This window comes from Pseudophryne corroboree, chromosome 1, assembly GCF_028390025.1.
Source record: "Pseudophryne corroboree isolate aPseCor3 chromosome 1, aPseCor3.hap2, whole genome shotgun sequence".
In the NCBI taxonomy this organism is placed as follows: Eukaryota; Metazoa; Chordata; class Amphibia; order Anura; family Myobatrachidae; genus Pseudophryne; species Pseudophryne corroboree.
In genome coordinates this window covers 693,328,251-693,341,335 of record NC_086444.1, presented here as the reverse complement: position 1 = coordinate 693,341,335, position 13,085 = coordinate 693,328,251, and the positions used below count along the sequence as shown (strand labels likewise).

At 46.9% G+C, this 13,085-nt stretch overlaps 1 protein-coding gene across 2 annotated transcripts in view; it reads right to left on the bottom strand.

Moving 5' to 3' along the window:
- Nucleotides 1–13,085, bottom strand: part of PLEKHJ1 (pleckstrin homology domain containing J1) — an 81,605-nt gene that overhangs the window by 31,880 nt on the left and 36,640 nt on the right. Inside the window, exon 2 of one of the 2 annotated variants that reach the window (XM_063914789.1) lies at nucleotides 9,853–9,935. In XM_063914789.1, the coding sequence (XP_063770859.1) occupies nucleotides 9,853–9,935 (83 nt within the window). The remainder of the gene's footprint in view (nucleotides 1–9,852; nucleotides 9,936–13,085) is intronic. The other variant, XM_063914791.1, reaches the window with a different exon arrangement.

The window sequence follows — 13,085 nt, the reverse complement described above, 5'->3', positions numbered from 1 at the left end:
GTTTCCCAGCGCGCCCTAACCTCTGGCGGGAAAGGATATAATGCCAATAACTTCTTTGAAATTAGCAGTTTTCTATCGGGGTAACCCACGCTTCATCACACACTTCATTCAATTCCTCTGATTCAGGAAAAACTACAGGTAGTTTTTTCAGACCCCACATAATACCCCTTTTTGTGGTACTTGCAGTATCAGAGATATGCAAAGCCTCCTTCATTGCCGTGATCATATAACGTGTGGCCCTACTGGAAAATACGTTTGTTTCTTCACCGTCGACACTAGATTCGGTGTCTGGGTCTGTGTCGACCGACTGAGGTAAAGGGCGTTTTACAGCCCCTGACGGTGTCTGAGACGCCTGGACAGGTACTAACTGGTTTGCCGGCCGTCTCATGTCGTCAACTGATTTTTGTAACGTGCTGACATTATCACGTAATTCCATAAACAAAGCCATCCATTCCGGTGTCGACTCCCTAGGGGGTGACCTCACCATTACCGGCAATTGCTCCGCCTCCACACCAACATCGTCCTCATACATGTCGACACACACGTACCGACACACAGCAGACACACAGGGAATGCTCTTATCGAAGACAGGACCCCACTAGCCCTTTGGGGAGACAGAGGGAGAGTTTGCCAGCACACACCCAAGCGCTATAAATATATAGGAACAACCCTACAGAAGTGTTGTTTCCTTTATAGCAGCTTAATATATCAATATCGCCAAAAAAGTGCCCCCCCTCTCTGTTTGTTTCTGTAGTGCAGTGCAGGGGAGAGTCCTGGGAGCCTTCCTCGCAGCGGAGCTGTGCAGGAAAATGGCGCTGTGTGCTGAGGAGATAGGCCCCGCCCCCTATTTCGGCGGGCTCTTCTCCCGGTTTGTGAGACCTGGCAGGGGTTAAATACATCCATATAGCCCCAGGGGCTATATGTGATGTATTTTTAGCCAGAACAAGGTATTCTCATTGCTGCCCAGGGCGCCCCCCCCCCAGCGCCCTGCACCCTCAGTGACCGCTGGTGTGAAGTGTGCTGACAACAATGGCGCACAGCTGCAGTGCTGTGCGCTACCTCATGAAGACTGAAAAGTCTTCTGCCGCCGGTTTCTGGACCTCTTCACTTTTCGGCATCTGCAAGGGGGTCGGCGGCGCGGCTCCGGGACCGGACTCCATGGCTGGGCCTGTGTTCGATCCCTCTGGAGCTAATGGTGTCCAGTAGCCTAAGAAGCCAATCCATCCTGCACGCAGGTGAGTTCACTTCTTCTCCCCTAAGTCCCTCGTTGCAGTGAGCCTGTTGCCAGCAGGACTCACTGAAAATAAAAAACCTAATAACTTTTTCTAAGCAGCTCTTTAGGAGAGCCACCTAGATTGCACCCTGCTCGGACGGGCACAAAAACCTAACTGAGGCTTGGAGGAGGGTCATAGGGGGAGGAGCCAGTGCACACCACCTAGTCCTAAAGCTTTTATGTTTGTGCCCTGTCTCCTGCGGAGCCGCTAATCCCCATGGTCCTGACGGAGTCCCAGCATCCACTAGGACGTCAGAGAAATATATATATATATATATATATATATATATATATATATATATACACACACACACACACACACACACACACACACACACACACACACACACACACACACACACACACACACACACATATATATATATATATATATATATATACACATATATATATACACACACACACACTCTCACTGCAGACCTGTTTGTTGGCTGCGCCGGCTGCTTCAACTACTCACAGCAGCACGGACTACAGCAGCCGGCGCATCCCCCCTCTTAACTCCGGCCTCCTCCAGGCAGCCCCGCCAATCAGGTGCGACCTGGGAGCAAATTCCCGGGTCGCACCTTTCAGACCTAAGCCGGATTGTCTTTCCGGGACTTGAGTCCCGGGAAAACCCCTGGTCAATTGCAGGGTTGGCGACCCGGATCACGTTCCCGAGTCGGTGCCTTTCAGACATACCAAATTCCCGGGATGATGCGCGTTCATGTGCAAAATCCCGGGAATTTAGAGCATGTCTAAAAGGGGTATTACTGGCCTCAGCCATCCTTCCAAACTGGAATTCAGAATTTCCAGAAATTTGTTGGAAGCATTCTAAAACTAACATTTATTAGTGAATGTTCAGTTTCTTTCTCACAGCATGGTAGAAAAAAAAAATTCAGTTACATTTATTTATTTTTTAAATGTAATCATGTATTAGAAACCTTGATCAACCATGTTTTAACGCTTTCTAACATTACTAATATTTTTAGGCTTTGATTTGATTTATTTTACATCTGTGAATAAAACCAATTTTTACAGCTTATTATTGCTATTACACCTGAATATATGTAGCTAGACTAAACATTAATACAGTCGCTTGTAACTAATTTTTATAGTAAATCCTGTAACATTCTATCGCATTTTGTATTTTGCAATCCATTCCGTCTGGGTGACTGATTATCATGTGCTTTTCCTTCTCTTACTTAAGAGACTAGCTGCAGACAATGGCCCTCATTCCGAGTTGTTCGCTCGCTAGCTGCTTTTAGCAGCATTGCACACGCTAAGCTGCCGCACTCTGGGAGTGTATCTTAGCTTAGCAGAATAGCGAACGAAAGATTAGCACAATTGCTAATAGAAATTTCTTAGCAGTTTCTGAGTAGCTCCAGACTTACTCAGCCATTGCGATCAGCTCAGTCAGTTTCGTTTCTGGTTTGACGTCACAAACACACCCAGCGTTCGCCCAGACACTCCCCCGTTTCTTCAGACACTCCCGCGTTTTTCCCAGAAACGCCAGCGTTTTTTCGCACACGCCCAGAAAATGGGCAGTTTCCGCCCAGAAACACCCACTTCCTGTCAATCACAGTACGATCACCAGAACGATGAAAATTCCTCGTTATGCCGTGAGTAAAATACCTAACTTTTGTGTAAAAATAAGAATTTACTTACCGATAATTCTATTTCTCGTAGTCCGTAGTGGATGCTGGGGACTCCGTCAGGACCATGGGGATAGCGGGCTCCGCAGGAGACAGGGCACATCTAAAAAGCTTTTTAGGTCACATGGTGTGTACTGGCTCCTCCCCCTATGACCCTCCTCCAAGCCTCAGTTAGGTACTGTGCCCGGACGAGCGTACACAATAAGGAAGGATCTTGAATCCCGGGTAAGACTCATACCAGCCACACCAATCACACCGTACAACTTGTGATCTGAACCCAGTTAACAGTATGATAACAAAACGAAGTAGCCTCTGAAAAAATGGCTCACAACAATAGTAATAACCCGATTTTTGTAACAATAACTATGTACAAGCATTGCAGACAATCCGCACTTGGGATGGGCGCCCAGCATCCACTACGGACTACGAGAAATAGAATTATCGGTAAGTAAATTCTTATTTTCTCTAACGTCCTAGTGGATGCTGGGGACTCCGTCAGGACCATGGGGATTATACCAAAGCTCCCAAACGGGCGGGAAAGTGCGGATGACTCTGCAGCACCGAATGAGAGAACTCCAGGTCCTCTTTAGCCAGAGTATCAAATTTGTAAAATTTTACAAACGTGTTCTCCCCTGACCACGTAGCTGCTCGGCAAAGTTATAATGCCGAGACTCCTCGGGCAGCCGCCCAGGATGAGGCCACCTTCCTTGTGGAATGGGCATCTACATATTTCGGCTGTGGCAGGCCTGCCACAGAATGTGCAAGCTGAATTGTACTACAAATCTAGCGTGCAATAGACTGCTTAGAAGCAGGAGCACCCAGCTTGTTGGGTGCATACAATATAAACAGCAAGTCAGACTTTCTGACTCCAGCCGTCCTAACTATATATATATATATATATATATATATATATATATATATTTTTAGTGCCCTGACAACGTCTAGTAACTTGGAGTCCTCCAAGTCCCCAGTAGCCGCAGGCACCACAATAGGTTGTTTCAGGTGACAACGCTGACACCCCTTTAGGAAGAAACTGGAGACGAGTCCCAGTTCTGCCCTGTTCAAATGGAAAGTTCTAATATGGGCTTTTGTAAAACAAAACCGCCCATTCTTTTTGACAATCGCCTGGCCGAGGCCAGGACTAACAACATGGTCACTTTCCATGTGAGATATTGGTCAACAGCATGGTCACTTTCCATGTGAGATATTTCAAATCCACAGATTTGAGCGGTTCAAACCAATATGATTTTAAGGAATCCCAACACTATGTTGAGATCTCACGGTGCCCCTAGAGGCACAAAAGAACTGTATATGGAATACACCCTTTACAATCTGGACTTCAGGAACTGAAGTCAATTTTTTCTGGAAGAAAATCTACAGGGCCGAAATTTAAATCTTAATGAACCCCAATTTGAGACTCAAAACACTCCTGTTTTCAGGAAGTGCAGAATCGACCTAGTTGAATTTCCTTCGTGGAGCCTTCCTGGCCTTACCCACGCAACATATTTTCACCACATGTGGTGATGACGTTGTGCGGTCACCTCCTTCCTGGCTTTGACCAAGGTAGGTATGACCTCTTATGGAATGCCTTTTTCCCTTCAGAATCCGGTATTCAACCGCCATGCCGTCAAACGCAGCCGCGGTAATTCTTGGAAAAGACATGGTACTTGCTGAAGCAAGTCCCTTCTTAGCTCCCCAGGCCCTTAGTCCTCTGTGAGCATCTCTTGAAGCTCCGGGTACCAAGTCCCTCTTGGCCCATCCGGAGCCACTAGTATAGTTCATACTCCTCTATGTCTTATAATTCTCAATACCTTGGTTATGAGAAACAGAGGAGGGAACCCATACACTGACTGGTACACCCACGGTGTTACCAGAACATCCACAGCTATCGCCTGAAGGTCTCATGACCTGGCGGAATACCTGTCCCGTTTTTCGGGCGGGACGCTATCATGTCCACCTTTGGTCTTTGCCAACGGTCCACAATCATGCTGAAAAACTTCCCTATGAAGTTTCCACTCTCCCGGGTGGAGGTCATGCCTGCTGAGGAAGTCTGCTTCCCAGTCGTCCACTCCCGGAAAGAACACTGCTGACAGTGCTATCACATGATTTTCCGCCTAGCGAAAAATCCTTGCAGTTTTGTCACTGCCCTCCTGCTTCTTGTGCCGCCCTTTCTGTTTACGTGGGCGACTGCCGTGATGTTATCCCACTGGATCAATACCGGCTGACCTTGAAGCAGAGGTCTTGCTAAGTTTAGAGCCTTATAAATTTACTCTAAGCTTATTTATGCAGAGAGAATTCTCCAGACTTAATCACACTTCCCTGGAAATTTTTTCCCTGTGTGACTGTTCTCCAGCCTCTCAGGCTGGCCTCCGTGGTCACCGGCATCCAATCCTGAATGCCAAATCTGCGGCCCTCTAGAAGATGAGCACTCTGTAATCACCACAGGAGAGACACCCTTGTCCTTGGATATAGGGTTATCCGCTGATGCATCTGAGGATGCGATCCGGACCATTTGTCCAGCAGATCCCACCGAAGAGTTCTTGCGGGAAATCTGCCGAATGGAATTGCTTCGTAATAAGCCACCATTTTTACCAGGACTCTTGTGCAATGATGCACTGACACTTTTCCTGGTTTTAGGAGGATCCCGATTAGCTCGGAGAACTCCCTGGCTTTCTCCACTGGGAGAAACACGTTTTTCTGGACTGTGTCCAGAATCATCCCTATGAACAGTAGACGTGTCATCGGAAAAAGCTGCGATTTTGGAATATTTAGAATCCACTCGTGCTGACGTAGAACTACTTAAGATAGTGCTACTCCGACCTCCAACTGTTCTCTGGACCTTGCCCTTATCAGGAAAGCGTCCATGTTTCCTTTTAAGAAAAATCATCATTCCGGCCATTACCTTGGTAAAGACCCGGGGCGCCGTGGACAACCCAAACGGCAGCGTCTGAACTGATAGTGACAGTTCTGTACCAGGAACCTGAAGTACCCTTGGTGAGAAGGGCAAATTTGGACCTGTAGGTAAGCGTCCCTGATATCCAGTGACACCATATCGTCCCCTTCTTCCTGGTTCGCTATCACTGCTCTGAGTGACTCCATCTTGATTTGAACGCTTGTATGTAAGTGTTCAAATATTTCAGATCTCACCGAGCCGGTTGGCTTCAGTACCACAATATAGTGTGGGATACTACCCCCTTCCATGTTGTAAGAGGGGTACTTTGATTATCACCTGCTGGGAATACAGCCTGTGAATTGTGTGAGGGGGAGATGTCTCGAATTTCCAATGTACACCTGGGATACTACATGTAGGATCCCGGAGTTCCCTTGCGAGTGAGCCCCCTGCGTACTGAAACTCTTGAGATGACCCCCTACCGCACCTGAGTCCGCTTGTACGGCCCCAGCGTTATGCTGCGGACTTGGCAGAAGCTGTGAGGGGCTTCTGTTCCTGGGAATGGGCTGCTTGCTGCAGTCTTCTTCCCTTTCCTCTACCCCTGGGCAGATATGACTGGCCTTTGCCCGCCTGCCCCTATGGGGACGAAAGGACTGAGACTGAAAAGACTGTCCTTTTTTGCCGATATGTGATTCGGGGTAACAAAAAGTGGATTTTTCAGCTGTTGCCATGGCCACCAGGTCCGATGGACCGCCCCTTTATACGGCAATACTTCCACATGCCGTCTGGAATCTGCCTCACCTGACCACTGTCGTGTCTTCGTCTGGCAGATATGTAAATCACATTTACTCTTGATGCCAGAATGCAAATATCCCTCTGCGCATCACGCATATATAGAAATGCATCCTTAAAATGCTCTATAGTCAATAAAATCTTGTCCCTGTCAAGGGTATCAAAATTTTCAGTCAGGAAATCCGACCAAGCCCCCTCAGCGCTGCACATCCAGGCTGAGGCGATTGCTGGTCGTAGTATAACACCAGTATGTGTGTATATACTGTCATGATATTTTTCAGCTTCCTATCAGCTGGCTTCTTGAGGGCGGCCGTATCTAGAGACGGTAACGCCATGTTTTTATAAGCGTGTGAGCGCCTTATCCACCCTAAGGTGTGTTTCCCAACTCGCCCTTACTTCTGGCGGGAAAGGGTATACCGCCCATAACTTTCTATCGGAGGAACCCCACGTATCATCACACACTTCATTTAATTTATCTGATTCAGGCAAAACTACAAGTAGTTTATTCACACCCTACAAAATACCCTTATTTGTGGTACTTGTAGTATCAGAAATATGTAACAGCTCCTTCATTGCCCTTAACATGTAACTCGTGGCCCTAAAGGAAAATTACGTATGTTTCTTCACCGTCGACACTGGGGTCAGTGTCCATGTCTGTGTCTGTCGACCGACTGAGGTAAATGGGCGTTTTTACAAGCCCCTGACGGTGTCTGAGACGCCTGGACCGGTACTAATTTGTCCGCCGGCCATCTCATGTCGTCAACCGTCTTGCAGCGTGTTGACATTATCACGTAATTCCATAAGTAGACCATCCATTCCGGTGTCGACTCCCTAGAGAGTGACATCAACATTACAGGCAATTTGCTCCGCCTCCTCACCAACATTTTCCTCATACATGTCGACACACACGTACCGACATACAGCACACACACAGGGAATGCTCTGATAGAGGACAGGACCCACTAGCCCTTTGGGGAGACAGAGGGAGAGTTTGCCAGCACACACCAAAAGCGCTATAATGTATATAACAACCCTAGAAGGTGTTGTTTCTATATATGCGCTCTTAATATATCATTATATCGCCAATTTATGCCCCCCTTCTCTTTTAACCCTGTTTCTGTAGTGCAGTGCAGGGGAGAGTGGGAGCCTTCCTCACCAGCGGAGCTGATCAGGAAAATGGCGCTGAGTGCTGAGGAGAATAAGCTCCGCCCCCTTTTCGGCGGGCTTTTCCTCCCGGTTTTTTAATAACTGGCCTGGGTTAAAATACATACATATAGCCTTAATGGCTATATGTGATGTATTTATTTGCCAAATAGGTATTTATATTGCTGCCCAGGGCGCCCCCAGCAGCGCCCTGCACCCTCCGTGACCGTGTCAGTGAGCCGTGTGACAACAATGGCGCACAGCTGCAGTGCTGTGCGCTACCTCTCTGAAGACTGTGAAGTCTTCTGCCGCCTGTTTCCGGACCTCCGTTCCGCCGTCTTTCTTCAGCGTCTGTAAGGGGGATCGGCGGCGCGGCTCCGGGACGAACCCCAGGCTGACCTGTGTTCCGACTCCCTCTGGAGCTCAGTGTCCAGTAGCCTAAGACTTCAATCCTCCTGCACGCAGGTGAGTTGCCAGTCTCTCCCCTAAGTCCCTCGTTGCAGTGATCCTGTCGCCAGCAGGAATCACTGATTAGAAACCTAAAAAAAAACTTTACTAAATAGCTCCTTAAGAGAGCCATCCAGTTTGCACCCTTCTCGGACGGGCACAAAAACCTAACTGAGGCTTGGAGGAGGGTCATAGGGGGAGGAGCCAGTACACACCATGTGACCTAAAAAGCTTTTTAGATGTGCCCTGTCTCCTGCGGAGCCCGCTATCCCCATGGTCCTGACGGAGTCCCCAGCATCCACTAGGACGTTAGAGAAATAACTAAGCGCATGCGCTCTGCGAACCTTGCGCATGCGCATTAAGCGACGAATCGCAATATAGCGAAAATCGTCAACGAGCGAACAACTCGGAATGACCACCAATATGCTCAAGGAGTTTGGAAGGAGAGAGATGGGTCAGTAGTTGGAAAGAGTGTTAGGAACAAGGCTAGATTTTTGTAAGAATATGGGAGACAAAAGCATGCTAGAAGGCAGAGGACAGTGCCTGATGAGATGGAGGAGGTGGGCAAGATGGGATCAGGCAGAAGGGGCGAGATGAAGGGGAATGACGCGGCCAAACCTCCATAAATGCCATTTACGGAGGTTTGGCCGCGCACTGCACATGCACCAAGTCCCGGAATGTGATTGATTCCGGGGCTTGGATGTTGTGGGAAATGCATTGTCTTATAGAAGCCTATGGGAGTCTTTCACATTTTCTTGTCGAGATGGATACAATCAGATCCCTCCCAGCACCCCCCGCAGTGTGCGTATCACTAGACGCATGCATAGACAGACTCATGGGCCATAAATCCAGAAGCACACACATCGCGAGCAGGGACAGCTCAAATTGCAATCAAAATGCGATGCGTGATACATCCCACCCAAGGAGGGAGATAGTGGAGAAGGGAGGGGAGAGAGTCAAGTGATGAGGGGACTATGACTTTCTCTCAAGATACAGGGGAAACAAAACGTCAGTTGGTAAGCAGGATGGAGAGGGGGAAACTTTAATATACATACTTTCTAACCACCCAGATTGTGGCAGGACAGTGGCAATCAGAGAAAGCAGATAGAAACATGCAAATTAAGTGGTATTGTGTGTTTTTGGTAAACACACACACACACACCAGAGATGTGGGCATGCCCTCTGTAACATGGTCATGACCCCAGCATGTTGCAGTCAGGCACCTCTGTCCTGAATCTCCAAATCTTCCAATACTGGGTATGTATATGCAAGCACACACCTTCTACTCATGCATTTTAAACAATTTTCAAGGACACAAAATGATTCCTGCTACAAATATAGCCAGCAGCCACCACCAGCAATGTGCACTTACAGCACTCTGTCATTAGCAATTAGGAGTTATAGGCCCTACACATTAAGGGATACCAGTGAAAGATAGGAACGCTCTCGGTGCCGGGTCGCTTATACCTGCATGCCAATATGAACAATCTCATCCATGTTAGCATGCATTGCTATGGGGCCGGGCGAAACGTTACTCTCCTCCTCCCCCCTCTGCTGCTGGGTCGCCCGTGGGCCACCTCGGCGGCATATCGCTGAATGTGTAGGGCCCACAGCTCTCATAGTGACATGAAAAGTAAATATTTGCATTGTCATACCTCCTCCTCATCTGCCCGGAAATAAAAGAGAAAATTCACAACCAATTTTACCAGACGCTTCTTCAGTACTGGGTAGAGAAAAACTGTATAAATTAGTAAACCTAAATAATGATAAAAGAAGCCATAAGAGTTTAACAATACAAAGAAAACACTTGATAAGGCACAGTGGAATATATTAAATGGGAAAGTTTTTTGTTTTTTTACTCAGACAATGGCTTGGTTTAACAGACTTTGCAAACATTTGCACTAATTGAAGATGATCTTATAATAATAATAAATAATAATAATAATAATAATAATAATACCACCATTATTATAGTATCTAGAGGAGCTACAGGCTAGTCTGGCTTATTTGGGAGATAAGCTCATCTACCTATAATGCTCCGTCTTAGAATAAAGTCTAAATATAGAATTAGAACAGAATAATCCTGATGGCAAGGTAGGTTGATGTTACAGGAAGGGGAGTCTAAAACCCAGAACCAATAAAATTATATCAGTCTGAGCCTAGCTTTTGGGATTCAATACACATACGACAGCGCCACTCACTATGTCCCTCAATTTTTGACGAGGAGATCCGTTCTGCAGATGTGCAACATATAATATTTAAAAATCTTCTTAAAAACTCTTTTAAATAAAAAAAATTTAATTTTCTGAACAGTTTTGAAGGGAAAAAATAAGATTTTAAACCTACCGGTAAATCTTTTTCTCGTAGTCCGTAGAGGATGCTGGGGACTCCGTAAGGACCATGGGGATAGACGGGCTCCGCAGGAGACATGGGCACTTTAAGAAAGACTTTAGGTATGGGTGTGCACTGGCTCCTCCCTCTATGCCCCTCCTCGAGACCTCAGTTAGAGAAACTGTGCCCAGAGGAGACGGACAGTACGAGGAAAGGATTTTGTTAATCCAAGGGCAAGATTCATACCAGCCACACCAATCACACCGTATAACTTGTGATATACTAACCAGTTAACAGTATGAAAACAACATATCATCAGTCCAAGACCGATGAAAACTATAACATAACCCTTATGTAAGCAATAACTATATACAGGTTGAGTATCCCATACCCAAATATTCCGAAATACGGAATATTCCGAAATACGGACTTTTTTGAGTGAGAGTGGGATAGTGAAACCTTTGTTTTTTGATGGCTCAATGTACACAAACTTTGTTTAATACACAAAGTTATTAAAAATATTGTAATAAATGACGTTCAGGCTGTGTGTATAAGGTGTATATGAAACGTAAATGAATTGTGTGAATGTAGACACACTTTGTTTAATGCACAAATTTATAAAAAATATTGGCTAAAATGACCTTCAGGCTTTGTGTATAAGGTGTATATGTAACATTAATGCATTCTGTTCTTAGACTTGGGTCCCATCACCATGATATATCATGATGGTATGCAATTATTCCAAAATACGGAAAAATCCCATATCCAAAATACCTCTGGTCCCAAGCATTTTGGATAAGGGATACTCAACCTGTACAAGTCTTGCAGAAGTAGTCCGCACTTGGGACAGGCGCCCAGCATCCTCTACGGACTACGAGAAAAAGATTTACCGGTAGGTTTAAAATCTTATTTTCTCTTACGTTCTAGAGGATGCTGGGGACTCCGTAAGGACCATGGGGATTATACCAAAGCTCCCAAACGGGTGGGAGAGTGCGGATGACTCTGCAGCACCGATTAAGCTAACAGTAGGTCCTCCTCAGCCAGGGTATCAAACTTGTAGAACTTTGCAAAGGTGTTTGAACCCAACCAAGTAGAAGCTCGGCACAGCTGTAGTGCCGAGACCCCTCGGGCAGCCGCCCAAGAAGAGCCCACCTTCCTTGTGGAATGAGCCTTGACCGATTTTGGCAACGGCAATCCAGCCGTGGAATGAGCCTGCTGAATCGTGTTACAGATCCAGCGAGCAATAGTCTGCTTTGAAGCAGGGGCGCCAACCTTGTTGGTCGCATATAGGACAAACAGTGCTTCTGTTTTCCCGACTCTAGCCGTTCTGGCCATGTAAATTTTCAAAGCCCTGACTACATCAAGGGACTCTGAATCCTCCAAGTCGCGCGTAGCCACAGGTACGACAATAGGTTGGTTCATATGAAAAGATGACACCACCTTAGGCAAGAATTGAGGGCAGGTCCGCAATTCCGCTCTATCCATATGGAAAACTAGATAGGGGCTTTTATGAGACAAAGCCGCCAATTCCGAAACTCGCCTAGCCGAAGCCAAGGCTAACAACATGACCACTTTCCAAGTGAGATATTTCAACTCCACCGTTTTAAGTGGTTCAAACCAGTGTGACTTAAGGAAACTCAAAACCACGTTAAGGTCCCAAGGTGCCACCGGAGGTACAAAAGGAGGCTGAATATGCAGCACTCCCTTTACAAAAGTCTGTACTTCTGGGAGAGAAGCCAATTCCTTTTGAAAGAAAATGGATAAAGGACGAAATCTGAACCTTAATGGAGCCTAATTATAGGTCCAAATTCACTCCAGTTTGTAGGAAGTGAAGGAAACGGCCCAGATGGAATTCTTCCGGAGGAGCATTCCTGGCCTCACACCAAGCAACATATTTTCGCCATATACGGTGATAATGTTTAGCTGTCACGTCCTTCCTAGCCTTTATCAGAGTAGGAATGACCTGATCCGGAATGCCCTTTTCCGCTAGGATCCGGCGTTCAACCGCCATGCCGTCAAACGCAGTCGCGGTAAGTCTTGGAACAGACAGGGCCCCTGTTGCAACAGGTCCTGTCGTAGAGGAAGAGGCCATGGATCTTCTGTGAGCATTTCCAGTAGATCCGGATACCAGGTCCTTCGTGGCCAATCTGGAACTATGAGAATTGTCTGTACTCCTCTTTTTCTTATTATTCTCAACACCTTTGGGATGAGAGGAAGAGGAGGAAACACATAGACCGACTGGAACACCCACGGTGTCACTAGGGCGTCTACAGCTACCGCCTGAGGGTCTTTTGATCTGGCGCAATATCTCTGCAGCTTTTTGTTGAGGCGGGATGCCATCATGTCTATCTGGGGCAGTCCCCACTGACTTGCAATCTGTGCGAAGACTTCCTGATGAAGTCCCCACTCTCCTGGATGCAGGTCGTGTCTGCTGAGGAAGTCTGCTTCCCAGTTGTCCACTCCCGGAATGAACACTGCTGACAGTGCTCTCACATGATTTTCCGCCCAGCGAAGAATCCTGGCGGCTTCCGCCATTGCCACTCTGCTCCTTGTGCCG